At 43.3% G+C, this 19,045-nt stretch overlaps 1 protein-coding gene across 5 annotated transcripts in view; it reads left to right on the top strand.

Annotated features, from left to right (window-relative positions):
* Positions 1–1,590: 1,590 nt before the first annotated feature.
* POGLUT2 (protein O-glucosyltransferase 2) overlaps positions 1,591–19,045 on the top strand; it is a 54,750-nt gene continuing 37,295 nt past the window's right edge. Inside the window, exons 1-6 of one of the 5 annotated variants that reach the window (XM_085896982.1) lie at positions 1,591–1,737; positions 8,986–9,180; positions 9,314–9,519; positions 11,961–12,166; positions 12,461–12,538; positions 17,568–17,743. In XM_085896982.1, coding sequence (XP_085753108.1) covers positions 9,005–9,180; positions 9,314–9,519; positions 11,961–12,166; positions 12,461–12,538; positions 17,568–17,743 — 842 coding nt within the window. In that variant the 5' untranslated portion in view covers positions 1,591–1,737; positions 8,986–9,004. Of the gene's footprint in view, positions 1,823–1,859; positions 1,981–7,713; positions 7,843–8,985; positions 9,181–9,313; positions 9,520–11,960; positions 12,167–12,460; positions 12,539–17,567; positions 17,744–19,045 lie in introns of those variants that run through there. The other 4 variants (XM_085896981.1, XM_085896983.1, XM_085896985.1 and 1 more) reach the window with 4 other exon arrangements.

Genomic DNA, 19,045 nt, shown 5'->3' with positions numbered 1-19,045 from the left:
GTATGACTGGGAATGATTTCTACAAAGAGGGAGGGGTTATTGACACAATATTTTGAAGCAAACACAGAATTGAGGCATTCGGCCTTCTCACGAGCAGAGTCGGCTGTGGTGCCATTTGAAGAGAGGGAAGGGATGGAAGGGGAGCACACACCAGAGATGGACTTGACGAGGGACCACAATGTTTTACATAAAGGCGACAAGTGTGAAAGTTCAATCTTGAGGTTGGACAGTTGTTTTGTCTCTCGAGATTGGACACACATTTGTTGTGGCCTTTATGGAATGATCTGACATTGATTTTGGTTGAGTTTACCTTCTGGGATGAGAAGGCAAGTGTCTTCAAAGCAACAGCCAGCCTTTATCGGGGTGGGCAGACAGGATAGTTGCCTGGGGCCCTGACCATGAGGGGGCCCCTAAATATTGTTTTTTTGTTTCAAAATTTGTGATTGTCAACCTCCATTTCTGGCAGTTAACTTGCCTAAGCTTATGCTCTTAAAAGCCCGGTCACACTGACACCTTAACAATAACGATAATGAGAAAAGGTAACGATCTGCTTCTCGGAAGGTCCGCTTCAAAAGGTGAGACACCATGATTTTACATTCTCAAAAAAGCCATATTTTGTGGACGTATCTCCTCCGAAACTGCCGGACGGATTGTCGCCACTTTCGGCATGCGGGTGCTCTGTGGTCTAATGAACAACATGGGGCGATGTGAGATCGCGCCACACAGACAGGTATGGGAATTTTTGGCGATTTTCCAATTTTTACATTCGTTTGCATGGCGACGTGTGACGTCACCGCGGAGGGGCGTAGTGACGTCATTACGTCTGACGTCGACAGACCGTCACCGCTGAGAGGCGCAATGCCGCTTCGAGAAAACATCGTCTGCAATGTGAAACCCTCTTCTGCACGTGCTGACTCCCTCAGAAGGTGAATTTGACACAAAAAAAATGGAACAAGAAACATTGTACATTAAGATATTTTGTAAATCACTTTGTGAACACCGGATATATTGACGTCATAATGAAGCCTCACTCGAGAAACTTCACGCGGAGCGCGGGTTTGGCTCGTTTTCATGACGTCATGTCGTTGTATCATGTCGGCGGTGGCATTTTGAAATAGGTGGAAATTAATAATGTGCTGTCTGTTGAGATTATTTTTTGAAAGGGGGCGGGGCCAGGTGGTGTTCGGTTCTGGACGGGGCACTCGATTGGCTAGCACTGGCCCCGCCCTCACCACAAGATTCGGCGAACTTTGGGCAGGAATATCAGGGAACCACGACTGAAGACGACGAAACGCGAGATAAGCCAATTAAATGTATTCATAAGTATTATCTATTATTAGCCACGATAACTCTTAGTTATATTTTTCAGGATTAATTAAAAAAAACAATTGTTAAAATAATAGTAAACGTTTCTCACGACGTGAAAGGGCGCGTCGTCCGGTTTGCCGTCGCCATGACGGTATAGTCCGTAGCAGTACCTCAGATTGTTTCGTGTTTGAATAATATTTTAGAAGGTATTTTATCATACAAGTGACGATACAACCTATTAAGCAGTGAAAAAAAAATACTTTTTTTTAATACCGCGGAATATTTGAGACCTTTCCGGTTTTGTCATTTGAAACACTTTTTTTTTTTTTAAAGTCAACGTCTGTTTGTTGCAAAAAAAATTTAATTCAGTGATTTCGTTGCATTCTCGAAAGGAAGGAGGCAACTTTACGGGGTTGTCAAAGAATTGTGGTAACTATGATGTTTTAATTCATCAAACCCTGGCTGCGTTGTTCGGTCGGGCTTTCAGACTTTCATCTCCCGCCTGTAAGTTCGGGTAAGCTGCTGGAGGGAGGGAGGACGATCGTTCTTTCCTGCAATGGGGGCGAGCCGGCACCGTATGGGGTTTTTTGTTTACATTAAACGAAACGTGCAGGAAGGTGATTAAGGCAGAGACATCACTTTCCATCCTTTGATCGACTTTTTATTGACGATGTGAGCAGGAAGTGCAAAAATAGATTAAAAAAAAAAACTGATTATAAAGGAAAAGTTTTTTTTTATGTTTCCGGGTTATCCGTCTGTCCGTCTGTCCGTCTGTCCGTCTGTCCGTCTGTCCGTTCGGATTTTCGTTTACGCAATAACTCAAGAAGCAAATTGTAAAATTTCATCAAACTTGATAAAAAAAAGGTAAAGTAAGACAGGGCAATTAAGTGATTAGATTTTGGGCCACATGTGATTAAGGTCAAGGGTCAAAGGTCAAGGTCAAACTCTGAAATTTTACTGTTTATGCCAGAACTCAAGGAATATTGGACAGAATTTCATCAAACTTTGTACAAAGGTAAAGTTAGACAGGGCAGTTAACTGATTATATTTTGGGCCAGATATGATAAAGGTCAAGGGTCAAATATGTGAATACTCAAGTGTTTGTGCGGGAGAGCGGATGCATACCCGTCGACTGCGCGCAATTGAATTACTCTCGTTCATTTTGGAAGTTGAGTTAACTAACCTGATTTTATATTCTCCAACTTAAAAAAAAAAAATATATATATATATATATATATATACGGATAAAACTTGGTATTGCTGGAAGGATGACTTGGAGGTTTGTGTACTCGCCTCCAAGCTGTCTCGCCTGGGTTCGAATCCAGAGCCAGCTATAAACTGCCATCCTTGCAGGGTGAATAATCGATGTGTGTGCCGTCTCTGCGATGGACGTTAAACTGGGCGACCCGTCTGCCAGCATTCGCTGGTGGACGTTAAACATCCCACAGTGTTCGTGAACAGTAGGCGAGCTATCACCGGCACCATGAACACATTCGATATTACTGCCCCACCAACTCAGTCGAACGATAGGCCTGTCCGGTCGGTTCGTGAAAGACTGGCCTTAAACTTCCCCCCGCCCAACCAACAAGAGGCGGTAAAGAAGGCATTAATGATAAATCATGTATCTCCTGTATTGTCATCACTAGAGTGAGGTTGCCATCTTTGTGTGCCAATTTGGTGTGACGTTTAATGATCGTCTTCATTGTGCCAAATTTCATTAAACCTTGATGTGAGGATTTATGGCTGTGTTGATTTCACATACAATGACCCTTGAGAAGCGAAATATACAACATCACTCTTCATGAGACTATTGGTTAAAAAAGACAATAGTGGTGACAATACATGTTTGAAACTAGAACAGCACTTGGTAGAGCGCACACCTCCTCCAGGCTGAACAGTTTACCTGTTGTATCCCACTGATGGGACGGAGCGGAATATGGACCTTAATCAAAAGCCAATTGGCTTGTTCTTGTCACCCACCCAAGTCATCCACCAAGTTTCGTCCAAATCCGTCCACAACTCTTTGAGATATTATGCTAGATATGGTTTTTGGCCCTATCTCTTAATGGTGAAGAATCACTTAAAACAATTCTAATGTGCAGATCTAATCGGGATTCTCACCAAAATCTAACCAATTAGTCCTTGTCGTATCACCGACCTGTTCACCAAGTTTTTGTTTTTTCACTGTATATTGTTTTTGACTCCAAGTCTCACTGGTGGCAAATCACTTAAAAATCAAATAATTCTCATATCTGTAGCTTCACTGAAATCAAATCAATTCGTCCTTGTTGTACACCCAACCTGCCTTACAAGTTTCGTCAAGATCCGTCCGCAACTTTTTGTGATATCCTGCTCACAACCAAACGGACACATAAACCAGGGGTGAAAACACAACCTCCTCGCACCTCCGCTGACGGCGGTAATATGAATAAACAAACCACTGTATTTACAAACATAAAGTTACATAGTTTGAAATTCCATGGATACTTTCCCGATACTATTTAAATTATACTGTACTCTGTATAATAAAAACATGGAATGCACGATGAATAGCAGCGCTCTTGTTCTTCTTAATTGTAGCACAAGGCTGTGGGTAACACCATTTCCTGAAGGCCCGGATGTGCCCCTGATGCAGTGCCCTCTTTATGTTAGAGCAAGAATTTGTAATTGTTCAGTGCCGGCGATAGCTCGCCTACTCTTTGCGAAGGAAACGGTGGGATCTTTAACGTCCACCAACTAATGCCGGTAGACGGGACGTCTAGTTTAACGTCCATCTGATGGGCAGCACATACGTTGATGGATCACCCTACTATTAAAGCACCGGGATGACAGTTTATAGCTGGGCCGAGATTCGAACCCAGGCAAGACAGCTTAGAGGTGATTGCTTTCCTCGAGGCCATCCTGCCAGCCTAAATGCATGTATCTTTAACAATTTATAAAAACAATTCACCCAAGGCACAATTTGATTGGCCCCAACAGAGAACGGACACAAATACATCTGCTTAACGATTCAATAAAAAACTATATCCCCCGCCAACTTCGTTGGTTGGCGGGGGATAAAAAGCAAGTATCCTTAATTTTGGCCACGTATCCCAACAACACAATAGGATTGGGATGGCAATGCTGGGATGCAAAGGAACAAATCAAAATTCCTGGTGTAAGAAAAAGGGGAGTAAAACCAAGTTGGAGATCTCCACCTCATGATCTCCACCTGATGACAAAATGACTGCTCCTGGCACCCAAACGGTCAGGTATGATGAGCTCTTCGGTCCCGCTGGTCCCTAATCCCGCTGCTAAATTCAACACCCTGCAGCTATCTAGTTTGCTTTCTGGACCACTGCTCCAAGTCCCACATTCGCTGCAAATATTGATTGATTTGTCAATCTGACTCTATCAGAAGACTGGGGCAAACCTTACTACAACTGGCCTGGGTGGGTTCTGTGGTCAACTCCACCTGTACTCTTTGTCTGTCCTCCATAACTGAGAACCCCCTCTACCACTTCAGCGTGGTGTTGTATAACTGTCGGAAGTATGAATAAAGCAATTATAAAAGCGTGATTTTTCCTGATAACGGGGGTGTTTGGGTGAAGGGCACACAGGGTCTGTGGGACAAACTGGCTGCTATTTATTCGAGCTTGCTTCTCCATTAACATGTGGACATGTGCTTGAAACATAAAATAATATTATGTAGTGTGATATTTACAAGCACAACTACACAAGGGAGATTGCACTCCTTCCCACATTTTGTACATTATATAATAATAATAATCGTAAAAACATTTTATGAAGAATGTAAAAACATTTTATGAAGAATGTAAAAACATAGAGGGATGAAATCTCAAAAAAAAAAAACCAAACAAGGTAGGAATGTCACATTATGATGCTACAATAAGACACTACAATCCTCTTATGGATTACCATCACAATATCTTTTGACATTTTACTTTTGTTGTGATATTGTGACAGAACAATGTCCAAAGATGCCATGATGCTAAACCAGAAGAGGATTGTTGTGTCATTTTGTGTCATTGTAATGTGGTATCATTCTTCTTATTATTATTCCTATTCTTCTTCCTCATCCATCACAATCCCACAACAAAAGTAAAATGTCAAAAGATATTGTGATGGTAATCCATAAGAGGATTGTGGTGTCTTATTGGGGTCGTGATGTGGTGGCACTCCTACCTTGTTTGGTTGTTTTTTTTTTTGAGATTTTATCCCTCCAACGTTTTTGGCTAAGCGCATGTAAGTGGTTACCATCCCTATTTTAGGGCATACCCTGATGAGTGGCATTTTTGAAAGTCACAAAGACTACTACTGGTCATGAAATTTGGTTCATTGCACAGACAGTGTTCCATAGGACCTTAAAATATATAGGTTCATGGGTCTATGATGTATATTACTGAATCTACAGGATTTTTATTGAATATACATGCCTAATATTGGCCTTTTTTCTTGTTTCACCTTAAAATATGACATATATTAGACCATGCAAAAATACAACATATAAAACATTCCACATGAAATTTCTCATCTAATCAAAAGGTTGTCACCCACCGTCTGAGAAAATCAGTATTTGTGTCGGTCAGTGGTGGATTCGCATGAAATTGCACATTCTGGCATATTTTTATTTTTTCTTGTTTTATTGCCCTTTTAGAGCCTGGGACTATGAAATCCCCTAACAAAATGACTAGTTTATCAATAACTCATATTTACGTGTCTTAAATTATTCAACTTATTACCAATAATAATCAATGTAAAAAAAATTGAGATGATCTGGGTGGATACTTAATTACAGCGGCTTGACCGAACTTTCCAAGCCAAATGTCCCACTGCACGTCACGTTTTAAAAAAAAATGCTTTTATTCTTCTGTGCATCAGATTATTTTCACTAAAATTTATGTACAAATGGGGCACAGTGATATAGATATAATAGTATAAAAAAATATTGAAAACATGCATGGCTTTGGTTTAGAGTAATTTTGCATTTTTGTCCGACTGCACGTCACACTTTTTTGAATTTGATTAAAAAATTAATTTTCTTAAAAATATTTTTCCAGGTATTAAAAAAATATTTTATTAATTTAGAAGGCAGTTAAAACAGTTTTGGAGAATTTAGAGAGCTTTTTGTTACTCCCACAATTGATTGAATTGAAAATTTACGTCCAAGAATTTGTTTGATAAATCTCTCTTTTAGTGCTTTTCAGCATCTGACAGTCACTGAATAGAGCAGTAATAAAAAAATAGGTATATATTATTTCTTAATAATCCCAGAAATGGGTGTTTTGATTATTAGATTAGTTGCTAGAATAAGTTACATACTATGACCTTCATTTATTTTGCCAAAAAAGAAAAATTAGGTAATTTCTTTGAAAACTCGCAAAACCATCGGAATAGGTACCCCTTCTTCAAAGTATCATATTTCGGTATATAAATGTAATTAAGCTATACGGTTTTTTGTTCTGAACTCAGTTAGACTTACACTTTCAGGAAAATGTAGTGAGAAGGCAATGGAACAAACTTCATTTTTTGACATTTTTGAAACAGTGGTAACCACTTACCTGCGCTTAGCCTTTTACATTTTTCATGAAATGTTTTTTTTCTTCTTTCTGCAATGTTTTTTTGTAAGTAATAACATGCTTAATGTTTCAGATATTTTGTTATTTTGGCATGGATTAAATCCATCGACGTCATTAAATTTGGCTTATGGTACATTCTACCCCTCCCCTCTAAATCCTGGTTTTTGTCTCAGTCCACCATGTGGATTATCACCACTGAACTGAAAATAAATAGAATGCTCATTGCCATTCACAACACACAGAGCCTAGTGTAGCTACTGGACGCCATCTTGGTTAGCACTTGATGCTGGGCGAAGGTGATTTCCGTCATGCATTTGTGTGTAATTTAGAATGAAAAACGATCGAGTTTTTCACCTTTTATGCGATAGTTTTTGATGGTAAACTTTATCATAGTAACTATAACGCTTTCCTTTTCACAATAAAGTTTGGGAACGTGAAGAATTTTGGGTGTTTCAAAGGAAACTTACGAAGATCAAGTCTGCCCGTTTATTTCACAATTATTTTTTTGGTCAAAAATGAAAACATGAATTCACCTGTCATTTTTTAAATTACGTACCAAAATGATGCAAATCAAAGTGTTGAACTATAACCTACTTTATGTGCAGTATTACCCAAATGGTTGGCAGAGTGAGCAGCTGAGAGAATGTGTATGTCTGCTGCATCAATGTTTGTGCTGTCCCTCGGATGGACGTTCAACTGGACGTCCCATCACACACTTATCTCTAAGCTGTCTACTAGCCTGGGTTCAAATCCTGACCCAGCTATAAACTGTCATCCTGATGTTTCACAGGCAGGGTGATTAATCGATGTGTGTGCCATCCCTCAGGATGACGTTAAACTGGACGTCCCATCGCACAATCACTTCAAAGCTTTCTAGTTATCGCCGGCATCAGCCGGTTAGTGAAAGACTTGGGTCAAACTTCCCTCGGCCGAACCCTGCTGAACTGACGAGAAGGTGGGATTAATGGTGGCCGTTAACATAAATACACTCGTTAATCCTCACTACATATAAAAAAATTGTTATAAACCAATTGACAACCAGCAAACAAATCGATTTACCAACAGGGTTCATCTGATGAACTCCAAATGAGAAGCTGCGATACTGCAGTGATATTTCAGAGTAAAACTATACCATTCCCGTTCATCAACATATAAAAATACATGTGAAACGTCTTTCCACAACCCTCCCATACCAGATTGGAGCAGCTTATTGCTGCACAAAATGTTGTTTTAACATTTATTTGGCTTTTTTTAATTTGGGACGCATTCAAAACCACCTTGATCTGCGACGTGAGTCAGCCACGTGATGCCAACGAAAATGGTGCCAGTCACATGACGGCGGAAAAACTTTTCACGGGTTATGAGCTCGTTCTATTTATTTTCAATGTTTTATATATTATGTTATTTTGGTATGGATTAAATCCATCTATGTCATTAAATTGTTTTTATACTTGTTTCAGTTGATTTAGGTGATGGTTTGGATGTATATTGCTTTTGGAATGGTTCTGTCCAGTGTCCATTTTACCCCCTCACGATCCTAGGTTGGTTTGGTTGAGTCCACATTTACGTTTAATTTATTTTTTGTAATCGAACGATTAATGTTTTATGAATTTTTAAATTTTGGGTTGCGTGCACTCGCCCAGAGACAAAGTAACTTCCTCGCGTTGGAATCACCATCATGGCTTCAGTAGTTGTTGAGGTAGGTCAGGCTACAGTTTTACATTGTTTTTAGAGGCGACCGAGAAGAAGTACAAATTGGCGTTTTCGTGATCTCTTGTTGTGGTACGTTTGCAATGCATTCTGGCGTCTTTTTAAGTCTTGGTAGTTCAAAAAACGCTTGACAATACAAATTATGGCTTTTAAATGCTTATGTCTTCATTCTACTGTAGTTTATAAGCCTATCATTGTGTACACATTTGAATGGGCAGCCAGCCATTTTTTCCCATAACATCCCTGTATATGAAGTACTACCATACTCCATGAAATATAAATTTTCAGTGCAGCTGCAATATTGTGTTAGCCTTGAATAGCTCTGAACTTGTACACAAGAAATCTAAGCCAAGTGTACATGGCAGGAATGATGAAGGCTTGTTTTTAGGTACAGTGAGAGGTGAGCAATGTATGGACCATGGGTTGGATGGCTCACCCTCACGTTGCTTATCCATTACGGAGCTGAAATTGTGGTTGGCCTCTCTGCGAAGCGTAGTCTGGTGTGGGGGCCTGGACTGCAGAGTGAAGTTGTGCTTCCTGTTCGCTACTTCTTTATTCAGGCTGCAGACAAGAGTGGCAGAAAGTAGGGCTATTAAAATTTTCCACTGGATACCTACCTTTCTCTTGTATTCCTGACTTTTTCCAATATTTTGCCTATCTATTTATCACTCTTCTCTTTATGAAATGTGCTCCCTTCTTGTTTCTTTTTCTCACAGTCTGAGCACTTCCCCCGGAGAAAATGTGTTTTCTGTCAGCATCTCGCCAATAGATGGAAGTCGTTCCAGAATCTGGGTGCAGGTGCTTGATCGTCATGATGGCTCCTTTTTGGTACGTTATAAGATGTATGGTTCTTATGAGGATCTTCGCATCTCCATCACCTACAAAGAAAAACATGTTTCCAAGTCACCTTTCATCTTGAAAGGTCAGTACATCAGGTCTATATGATTTCCCAAAAAACAAATTTTGCAGAATGCTTGCACATCGACTGTGATGTTGATGTTAGGATTCAACTTATTTGTCTCGTGCTTATTGTCTTTTTTTTGTTGGAAGAAGCCATCTATTTATTAAGTGTGCAAAACGGGGAGAAAAGGGGATAGGGGTGTAGGTTGGGGGGGAATTGTGTACGCAAGATGTATGATCAATGAGACAGTGCCCTCCAAAAATAAAATATTAAATAATAGCGAGGACCTTCGTAACCTCCATGGTAAAAGCGCTGCTTGAGAGAATGTCACATAATAATTTGAGCGGTGTTTAAACAACAGAACACTGTCTTGATCGCTCAGGTCTCCCGTGACGCCTATCGGCCGTTTTACACTGAAGGGGAAAGCACCAACATGGTAGCTGCAACATGGAAATTGTGGTCCAACCAATTGTCCAACCAGTGGGTGGCACCAGACGCAGGGAAGGACGCACGGCTTCTTTTATAGCATAGATTAAATTGAAAAAATACGTACGACAAGCACAATCAAATGGACTTGCATACTCAGTAGTACCTATTGGCATGTCTTTATTGTTGCATACAAAGTTGAAGCCTGGGGGAAGGGTGACAACACAGAACAGAACAGAAAGAACACAGTGGGAAGTGGAGAAACACACCAATGGCAGGTTAAAGGGATACAACAGAGAGATATTTGGAGGAAGAGTGGACAACGGGGAGAATGAGAGAAAAAGGGGGGGGTGGGGGGACACAGGGCAGGAGCAAGTTGCATGGAGGGTCAAACACAGCAAGAAGGGGGCTGGAAGAAGAGGAAGGTTGGCATCCATGGGGAGGAGGAAATTACAACTTAGGAAATGCCTCACTGAATGTGGTGAGAAAAGTGGCACCATGATTGTGATATTGCTGGTACCCAGAATTCCCTGGGAAGTGACGACATTTCCTCCAAGCTCAGTGGCTCTCTTTGTCTTGTCGAACAGTCGAGTGTGTGTGTGTGTGTGTGTGCGTGCGTGCGTGCGTGCGTGCGTGCGTGCGTGCGTGCGTGCGTGCGTGCGTGCGCGTGCGCGTGCGTCCACTTCGAGCCTTAGATCATGTAAAAATGGAAAAAAGGGAAAACTAGAGAAAAATCAGCATTGGAACTATTAGCAAGAATAACATTAGAGGGGAAGATTGTGCAAGACCAGAAAGGAGGTGGTAGAAGTTGAATTGGTCACTGAAACATCTTGGGTGCATCAGTAACAGGCCAAGAGTCCTTGTGTTGTAATGGGAGATGCCAATGATTTTGAGGGCCTTTGTTCTCCACTGCATCAAATTGTGAAAGGTATGAGCACCAGCTCAATGGGGAAGTATTCCATTGAGCTGTGGATGAAGCCTTGTAAGTTGTTTGAAGTTTGTATTAGCCAAGGAAACTCTTTGCATGATGGAGGATGAACAGTCAGTGGCTGGTTTTGCAGGGCAACTTCGATATGTGGTTTTCCCAAAATATATCATAGCTAATGGTTAGGCCAAACCATTTGAGGGACTCAACTTCTTCAAGAAAAATTGATAAAGATTAGAAATGGAACTGGGCCCAAGACACTGCTTTGGGTACTCAAGCCTTGATAGGGAGAGGCGATGAGAGGATCCCATTGAGAGCGACGTTCTGATGGTAATAGAGGAGTTGGTCTGGGATGGTGTCAGTTGAGCGTTTTGAGAGCAAGGCGGGTGCCATACTGTGTCAAATGCTTGATGGCAAATCCAGAAAGACTGCCCTGATGTCACTTGTCTGAGATTAAGGAAGGGCCTTCTTCCTATCCATTGTTTGTGGAGCCAGAAGCATTACGTCGAGTGTGGATTGACTGGATCAGAAATCAAACTGATGGTCTGAGATCAGGCCATTGGATAAAACATCTTTAGCATAATACATTGCTTATCAAAACAATGATATTCTGTACGACAGCGAGAGTGTCCCTCTGCTTTTGCTGTCTGGTGCATCCATTCACCTTTCACGGCCGGTCTGCCTCTTTGCCTTTGTCGGCCAGTCCGCTATTACAGTCTGTCCCACACTGCTTCAACATACCTGACCTGACTGCACTGCTGGCCTTGTCCACCTCATGTTGTCAGCCCACCTGTCCGCCCATGCTGCCGGCCCACCTGTCCGCAACATGGTGCCTGTCCACCCCGCGGTGCAGACCCCGGAAGTCACTGCTACCCCACACTGCCATCTTGCACTGCCACTGACCGCTTGTCCTCCCTTTGCTGCCGGCTTGCCTGTACGTGCCATGCTGCCAGCTTGTCAGACCACACTACGCTCTGGGCCACCATGTTTTATTCACAAACTCCAACTTTGACAAATGTGGAAAACTACGTCTTCATCTGCCTGAAGATAAATTTTTTTCAAGTGAACTCTTTCCGACTTAATCCTGTTTTTTTTTGCTATTTTTTTTCAGGAAACATTTATCATGAGCTGTGCCCGTGTGCCCAACACGATACTGTATCATGGCGCACTTACATGCAGTGCCAGCCACGGTATGAACAAATTGAACGAGACCTACTTCCATTTCCTACGGTCGATCCTGAAAAGATAGCGCAGGAGATTCCAAAGCGCTTCAGTCAATTTCATAGCCTCTGTCATTACACAATAAAGGACAACAAGGTTTTCATGCTTCTTTTTGAAAGTTTGCACATAAATACTTTTTGTTTTATTTTAATACATACAGCATTAAGTAAAATGGACATGAGCAAGAGTACTCATCTGTCAGTGTCAGAAATATTCAGAACTTAAATGTGTTTTGTCATTGTTTAATAAATAATTGACAGGATCTATCAGGTCATTGAAAGAGACTATTACCAAATAATGTGAAAATGCTCATTGTTTTGGGTGGACAGAAGTTATTGTCACATTTTTGTGATTGTAATGTTTTTCTGGTTAAAAAAAAAAAAATTCCAGGTATATCGTCGCACATTTGGACAGCATGTGGACTTCAAGATGTTCATGGATGCGATACTGCTTTCTCTTACTCGTAAAGTAAGCCTCATCAAACTTTTTTTAAATGCCCCCTCTGCCACGCACCCTGACATCTGCACCTCCACCCACTCCGCCGTGCTCCCTGTTGCTCCACTGACCTTCTCCGTAACATTATGGTCAACTGATGTTTGAGCTCTCTGTTCTAATATTAACCACATTTCCTTGCAGGTTACAGTTGCCGTTCCGGGCATTTTATTCCAAACAGAAATTATTCTCTTGAATGTCTCTGTTTCCGCTGTGTCTCGTATCCATATTCTTGCCGTCATCAATATCTTTGTCTTTTATGAGGAAACATCTATGACATTGAAGAATATGCCTGTTTGTCCAGGCCAACAGGCACGGAGTGCAATCGGCCTGTTCACAAAAGGACTGGGCTACCTGTCCACAGCATTTGATATTGCTTCCCCCTGGCAATACTTTCACAAAATAATTTCAGAGCATGCTTTCATAAAAGCAGGAAGATTGTAGTGGATTAACCATGAATGTAGAAATACACCATAAAAGGGGGATGCCTTGCCAGACCCTGTGTCCCAAGCTGTTTAAATCTGTTTAAATGTATGATTTTTTATTTTTGTTTTTAAACTTTTTTTTTTTAATTTCAAAAGGTGCCTTAAAAAGAGTCATGCTGACCTACTCATATTGAGGAGTGGTCCATTTGTATGACCATGCATTCTGACTATTCAGGGTTAGGATGTGTGTGTTTTGATCATGTACTTCAGCCTTCGGGCTGAGGTACATGTGCAGTTTAAGATTTTTTTTTCACCTATTTTTATATGAAAAAGGCACAGCCGTAAGGAATGGGGTCCTTCTCATATTGATGTTGAGTTGACTCAACAACTCATTTTTGAGGGACTCAACAACTCCTTTTGTTGCTCCTTTTGAGTAGTTGTCCAAATATGGCCATGTATTCTAGCCCTTTGGGGGTTGTAGTGGGTGGGAGTGGAGGGTTTTTATTTTATTTTATTTTATGTTATTTGAATACCAAGTTGAGGCTCGTGTAAGAGCTAATACACAGAAACATAACAAGGCAGAAGACAAGACAAGACGGGTGGGTGAGGGAAGCACAAAATATTGGGAGAACAGAGACTATTGGAGATTTGTGGAAGGGAGAGGGGGTACAATGGGTTAACAAGATGGTACTACAGTGACTTTCAGGAAGGAAAACATGGAATTTGAAGGAGGTGGGTTTGGAGTTGATTAACGGGGGTAGTAAAGATCAATATTTTGGATGGGGGTAGATATGAGATGGTGGTGAACAGCTGTTTTGAAGACCTGGAGGGAGGAGTGGGTTTGAAGAGAGTGTGGGAGTTTGTTCCAGAGGTGGGAAATAAGAGGAATGAAAGGGTGAAGGTGAGCAATGATTCTTGATTTTGGTCGTTTCACCAGAAGGGGGGTTTTGACAGACCTTGAGTGCCCTGAGGAGATATAAGGGGGACAGATCACAGACAGAGCAGGGGGCAACAAGGCCGGAGAGTTGACAGAAGAAGATACGAAGACTACTGACCTGCCTGTGGTGAGAGAGCGAGAGAACCAAAACTCAGCGTCATCGCGGGAGATACCAATGATCCGAAAAGCTTTGGTTTCCACAGCATGCTTCCGAGCTAGGTGTGAGGCAGGAGCACCACCCCAGAGAGGGCGAGCAGTACTCCATCTGACTGTGGATGAAAGCTTTGTAATTGGTTAGAAGCTCAGGTGTGCCAAGGAAATAATTTGCACGACGTAGGATGCACAGTCGGCGAATGGCTTTGGAGGCCAGCTTGGAGATGTAAAGGCCAGCTTGGAGATGTGTTTGTTTTGACCATATGTTTCAACCTTCGGGCTGAGGTGCATGTGTATGCTCATGCGAAAGTCTTGCTGAACTGTATTCTTTTGGTGTGACGTTAAGGTGCATATCCCAAGCTTTTCAAATATTTTGTTTTTAAAAAAAAACCTTTGAAATGAATGCGAGGGAAAAACCTTCGGAGTGTAGGCTTTATTTCACTTGATTGAAGCCGCTTCTACAGACACATCAGGGAATACATGTGCAGCAAGGAATACATGTGTAGCAAGGAGTACATGTGCAGCAAGGGATACACGTGCAGTCGATCACTGCAAAATAAATCAGCAATTAGCACGGAGTCCGGTATACTCTCAATTCTTACCATTCAACGAGCACCAAGTGAACCACCGCCGTAAATGACAATGCCCAAGGGACAATCCCACCGACCGCACGGAATCTCGGTTTTATCTGTCCCGTGTGCGAGCCGCGCGACATGTGATCACGCGTCACATCCTTCAATTCATCACATTCTCCCCGTCTTTAAAATGTAACCAGAGGCTCAACTAACGCACCATGATTACTTCAACGCTATAGGAGTATACATTTCAAGCAGCGCGAACTATTTAAACTACAGAAGCATACATTCCAAGCAGTGAGGATTATTTTGAGTTGTAGGAGCATGGTAAGGTGCTATCGAGGGATGCCGATAATCCCCTTTGCAGATCGAGTCGGCGAGGGGGTTTTATCCGTCGACCTTTCCGGGAGTAAATGGTGGTTTCACTTTAAGGAGGCTTCCGATCCTCTTGGGGAGCCTCGACTCGTGCCGGGGATGACTCCTCGATCGCTCTCGGGTGGAACGCGGCAGCTCAGTCGCCACCATTCCGGGTGGAGTTCCTGGGGGGGAAACACCTGGGGAGGGAATGTCAGAGGGAGGAGTACCAGAGGGAGGAGTACCAGAGGGAGGAGTACCAGAGGGAGGAGTACCAGATGGAGGAGTACCAGATGGAGGAGTACCAGATGGAGGAGTACCAGATGGAGGAGTACCAGATGGAGGAGGACCAGATGGAGGAGTACCTGCAGGAGGAGTACCTGCGGGAGCCAGATGGCGAACCGACACAGTGGTCTCCCTGCCATCAGGAAGTATAACATGAGCATACTCAGGATTAGCATCGATGAGTTCGACCTCCTCCACCATTGGTTCATACTTGCTTTGTTGTACCAGGCGCTTCATGAGCACTGTTCCGGGATAGGTTATCCAGTTGGGCACCGATTGGCCGTCAACATAACGTCGTTGGTGAGTAAACATTCGTTCGTGAGGAGTAGCATTGGTGGACGTACAGAGCAAAGAGCGTATGGAATTCAGAGCGTCGAGTAGGGTAACCTCCCACCGCTCGGGGCCCAGTCCTCTCGATTTCAGCGCCAGGGTTACGGCTTTCCAAATGACTCCATTATACCGTTCCACCTGCCCATTACCCTGTGGGTTGTAACCCGTCGTTCGACTAGTTGCTATGCCGTGCTCAAATAGGAGCCGTTTTAGCCCGGCCGACATGAAACACAGCCCTCTGTCTGAATGTATGTGCGGAAGTTTCCCAAACATGGCGAAGAGGTCAGACAGACATTTCACGACAGTGCCCGAGGTCATATCCGAGCAGGGGAATGCGAATGGGAACCTTGAGTATTCATCAACAACAGTGAATATGTATCTGTTGTCTGTCTCGGTCGGCAGGGGTCCTTTGAAGTCGATATTTAGTCTCTCGAAGGGAGAAGTGGCCTTGATCAATCTGCCAGGAGCGGCGCCATAGAATCTGGGTTTTAGTTCAGCACAAGCAGGGCAAGAAGCATTCATTTTTTTTAATATCTTCGATAGAATAGGGAAGGTTTTGTCTCCGCATGAAATGTGCCATTCTGGTTACCCCCGGGTGGCACAGAGACCCATGAAGGTCTTGCAAAGCCCGACTGATTGTCGCCGAACAGTAGACCCGAGAGAAGGTGTCTGCAGCAGGGTTTTCCCTCCCGGGCCGATAAACAATGTCATAACTATAACAAGATAGATCTATCCGCCATCTCATTATTTTCTCGTTCTTAATTTTCCCGTTATTTTTGCCATCAAACATGAAGGCAACGGATCGCTGGTCCGTGACAAGTGTGAAGTGATTGCCCAGTAGGTGGAGCCTATGCAACTGTTTAGCCAGAAGAGCCTTTTAAAATTTATGCATACTGTCATGTCCAGGGGGTTTAGCCTCTACCTGGTTGGATGGCCGAACAATTTCCCTTGGAGGCTTACAGCTGGGGACAGAATAAAATAAAAGCCAGCTGTAATGCCCTTCTCTTCCAACCGCTATCTCACTCGCTTTTGTCCTGTCCTTCGTGTTCCGCCCCGAACCTAGCTCTCTTCTTTCCCCACTCTGATGTCCGCCTATCAATCATCCACTCCGGGGGTGTTGTTTGCGAGTTGTCATTTCTGGAGGTGGGATTTCTTGCCTGCTTCGACGTGCAGCTCGGTTATTGCTTTAAAGACGTTATCCCTTTTTATTGCCGGTCTTGAAATGCAAAAACATAGGAAAAGGTTACAGTGGGCATTCACATACTGGGCGAAATTATCCTTAAGCCCTATCTAATTTAACACAGCACCACCCCCCGTGTGGTGACACGAAACACTTAAGCTCACAGTTTCCCTCGTTTATTTACATTGAGATATCTCCTGCACGTCCATGGACTAAGCTACTCTATACAATCCTATCTTTCCTGTGAAATTCCTCCATCCTACCGCACAAACATAACAATACATACATACATACATACATACATACATATATCTCTCACACCTCTTAATGAGAATGGTGACCATGAACCCCTGATCTTGCCAAAAAAGGCTTCTAAAGCCTTGAGGGCTGACTGAGGTTGTGGTTAGCAATGTAGCAGCAGACACTGCATTAGGCAGATGGCAGTTCAGTGTTTGTTTATTTCACACAATACAAATGAGCCGGTTTGCCCGTTTCATGTTGACATATATGTATATATGTTTTTCTATATATCAGAAATAATGTAGTGGATTTGTCAGTAACTGAAAAGGCAGTTTAATTGGGTGATGCATCACCCAAATCAACCATCAAATACAGAGAGATCTGAAGATGTCCTTCAGCTTACTTTTCAATATAAAGTTGTTACTATCATATTTTCCTTTACAGACCTTTTCTTTTTTTTTTAACATGCATCTTGGCAATATTTTTTAGTCAATGCTCTTCATGAGTTATCTCTTGCTGTTACCAGGTCTACTTGTCTGATGTGGAGTTCTTTGTCAACCTGGGTGACTGGCCCCTTGAGAAGAGAGGAATTAAAGACCCTGCATTGCTTCCTGTTTTCTCATGGTGTGGTTCAGACGAGACTCGGGACCTGGTTATGCCAACTTATGACATCACTGAGTCTACGCTGGAGACAATGGGCAGGTGTGCTTATGATCTTCATTACAATGAGTGCCTCCAAAAAAATTGCTAACTTGTTCTAATTTCTTTTCCTTTTGAATTTCTTTTCTGTTCTCCTTGAAAGTTGTTGATAAATGTCTCTTCAAACTGTTCTCACACATGCAGTCAAAACTTGTAAACACAGTTTTCGTATAACACAATATCAGGGTGTGCCAAAAAAATACAAACCATAATACTGTTACGGCTGTGGAAATTCGCAGACCACCATAAAGGACCTTAGATCAGTTATGACGATAAGTATATGTGTAGTTAGATTTCCCCACCGTTGTTTAGAGGGAATTTCCGTGTTCACAGGGCTGTGATCCTTTGAGTTAGCCGTTTTTCTTTTCTCTATCATTATTTTGGACCAATCATCCCCCAACAACCAAATCGCCACCACCAACAACACCCCCAAACAACTACACCAAACCACCACCACCTTCGCCCCCTTTACCTCCACAACCACACCCCGCAAATATCGCCTCACCCCCATTCTCAAACGACGTCCGCCAACAACCAAATCGCCACCACCAACACCCTTCCCAAACCACCACAGCAAACTCCCACCACCTTCGCCTTTCTACCGAACGTCGTGCCATGGGTTGTGAATGGGATCCTTTGGAAGAAGAAATCGGATCAGGAATCATTCACGCCCACTTTTCATCCATCCAATGGCTGAGCATCAGGTGGTGTAGCCCCGCCTCCAAACCCGCTGTGATCCACAAATTTACATATGCACTCCTCCCCCGGCCTATATAAGTGCGAGCACAACACAGCTCGGGGCAGTGTTGGCAGTGGCAGGGTCGGCAGTGGCAGTGTCGGTGGGGCAGAGTCGGGAGACGGAGCACGAAGCAGACGGGGGCCAATCGACGGAGAGGAAGGAGCTCAGGTCGAAGTTGAGGGGCGAGGAGGGCGAGTTGCTGAGTGGAGCAGGGACGCGGAGGAGGGCTCAGAGGCGAACCAGAGGGCTGAGTGGGGACCGCCACCGGAGAAGGGGCGTAGTGGAGGCCACAGCCAGGAGGAGTTCGCCATAGCCAGAGCGGTCCAGAGCGTCAACTCGTTGGATGGAGCGTCAGCAATTCCCCTCTCCCTTACCGAGCTCCGCGCTAAGGAAGCGCCGGTAACCCCGTCCGTTCCCCTCCCCAACCGTGGTACCAACGGTGAAATGCGTGCCTGCGCGGAGAACGCTGGAGAGAGCTCACCGGCCACGCCAGGGGCACGAAGCCAGGCGCAGCTACGCTGACATCGCGGCTTGCCCGCCATCGCGCCACAAGGGCGTGGGTAAGA

The sequence above is a fragment of the Eptatretus burgeri genome, chromosome 10 (assembly GCF_056783735.1).
Source record: "Eptatretus burgeri isolate ZD-2024b chromosome 10, Ebu_testis_v1, whole genome shotgun sequence".
Lineage (NCBI taxonomy): Eukaryota > Metazoa > Chordata > Myxini > Myxiniformes > Myxinidae > Eptatretus > Eptatretus burgeri.
The sequence above is the reverse complement of the archived record's forward strand: the minus strand, read 5'-3'. Positions and strand labels throughout refer to the sequence as shown.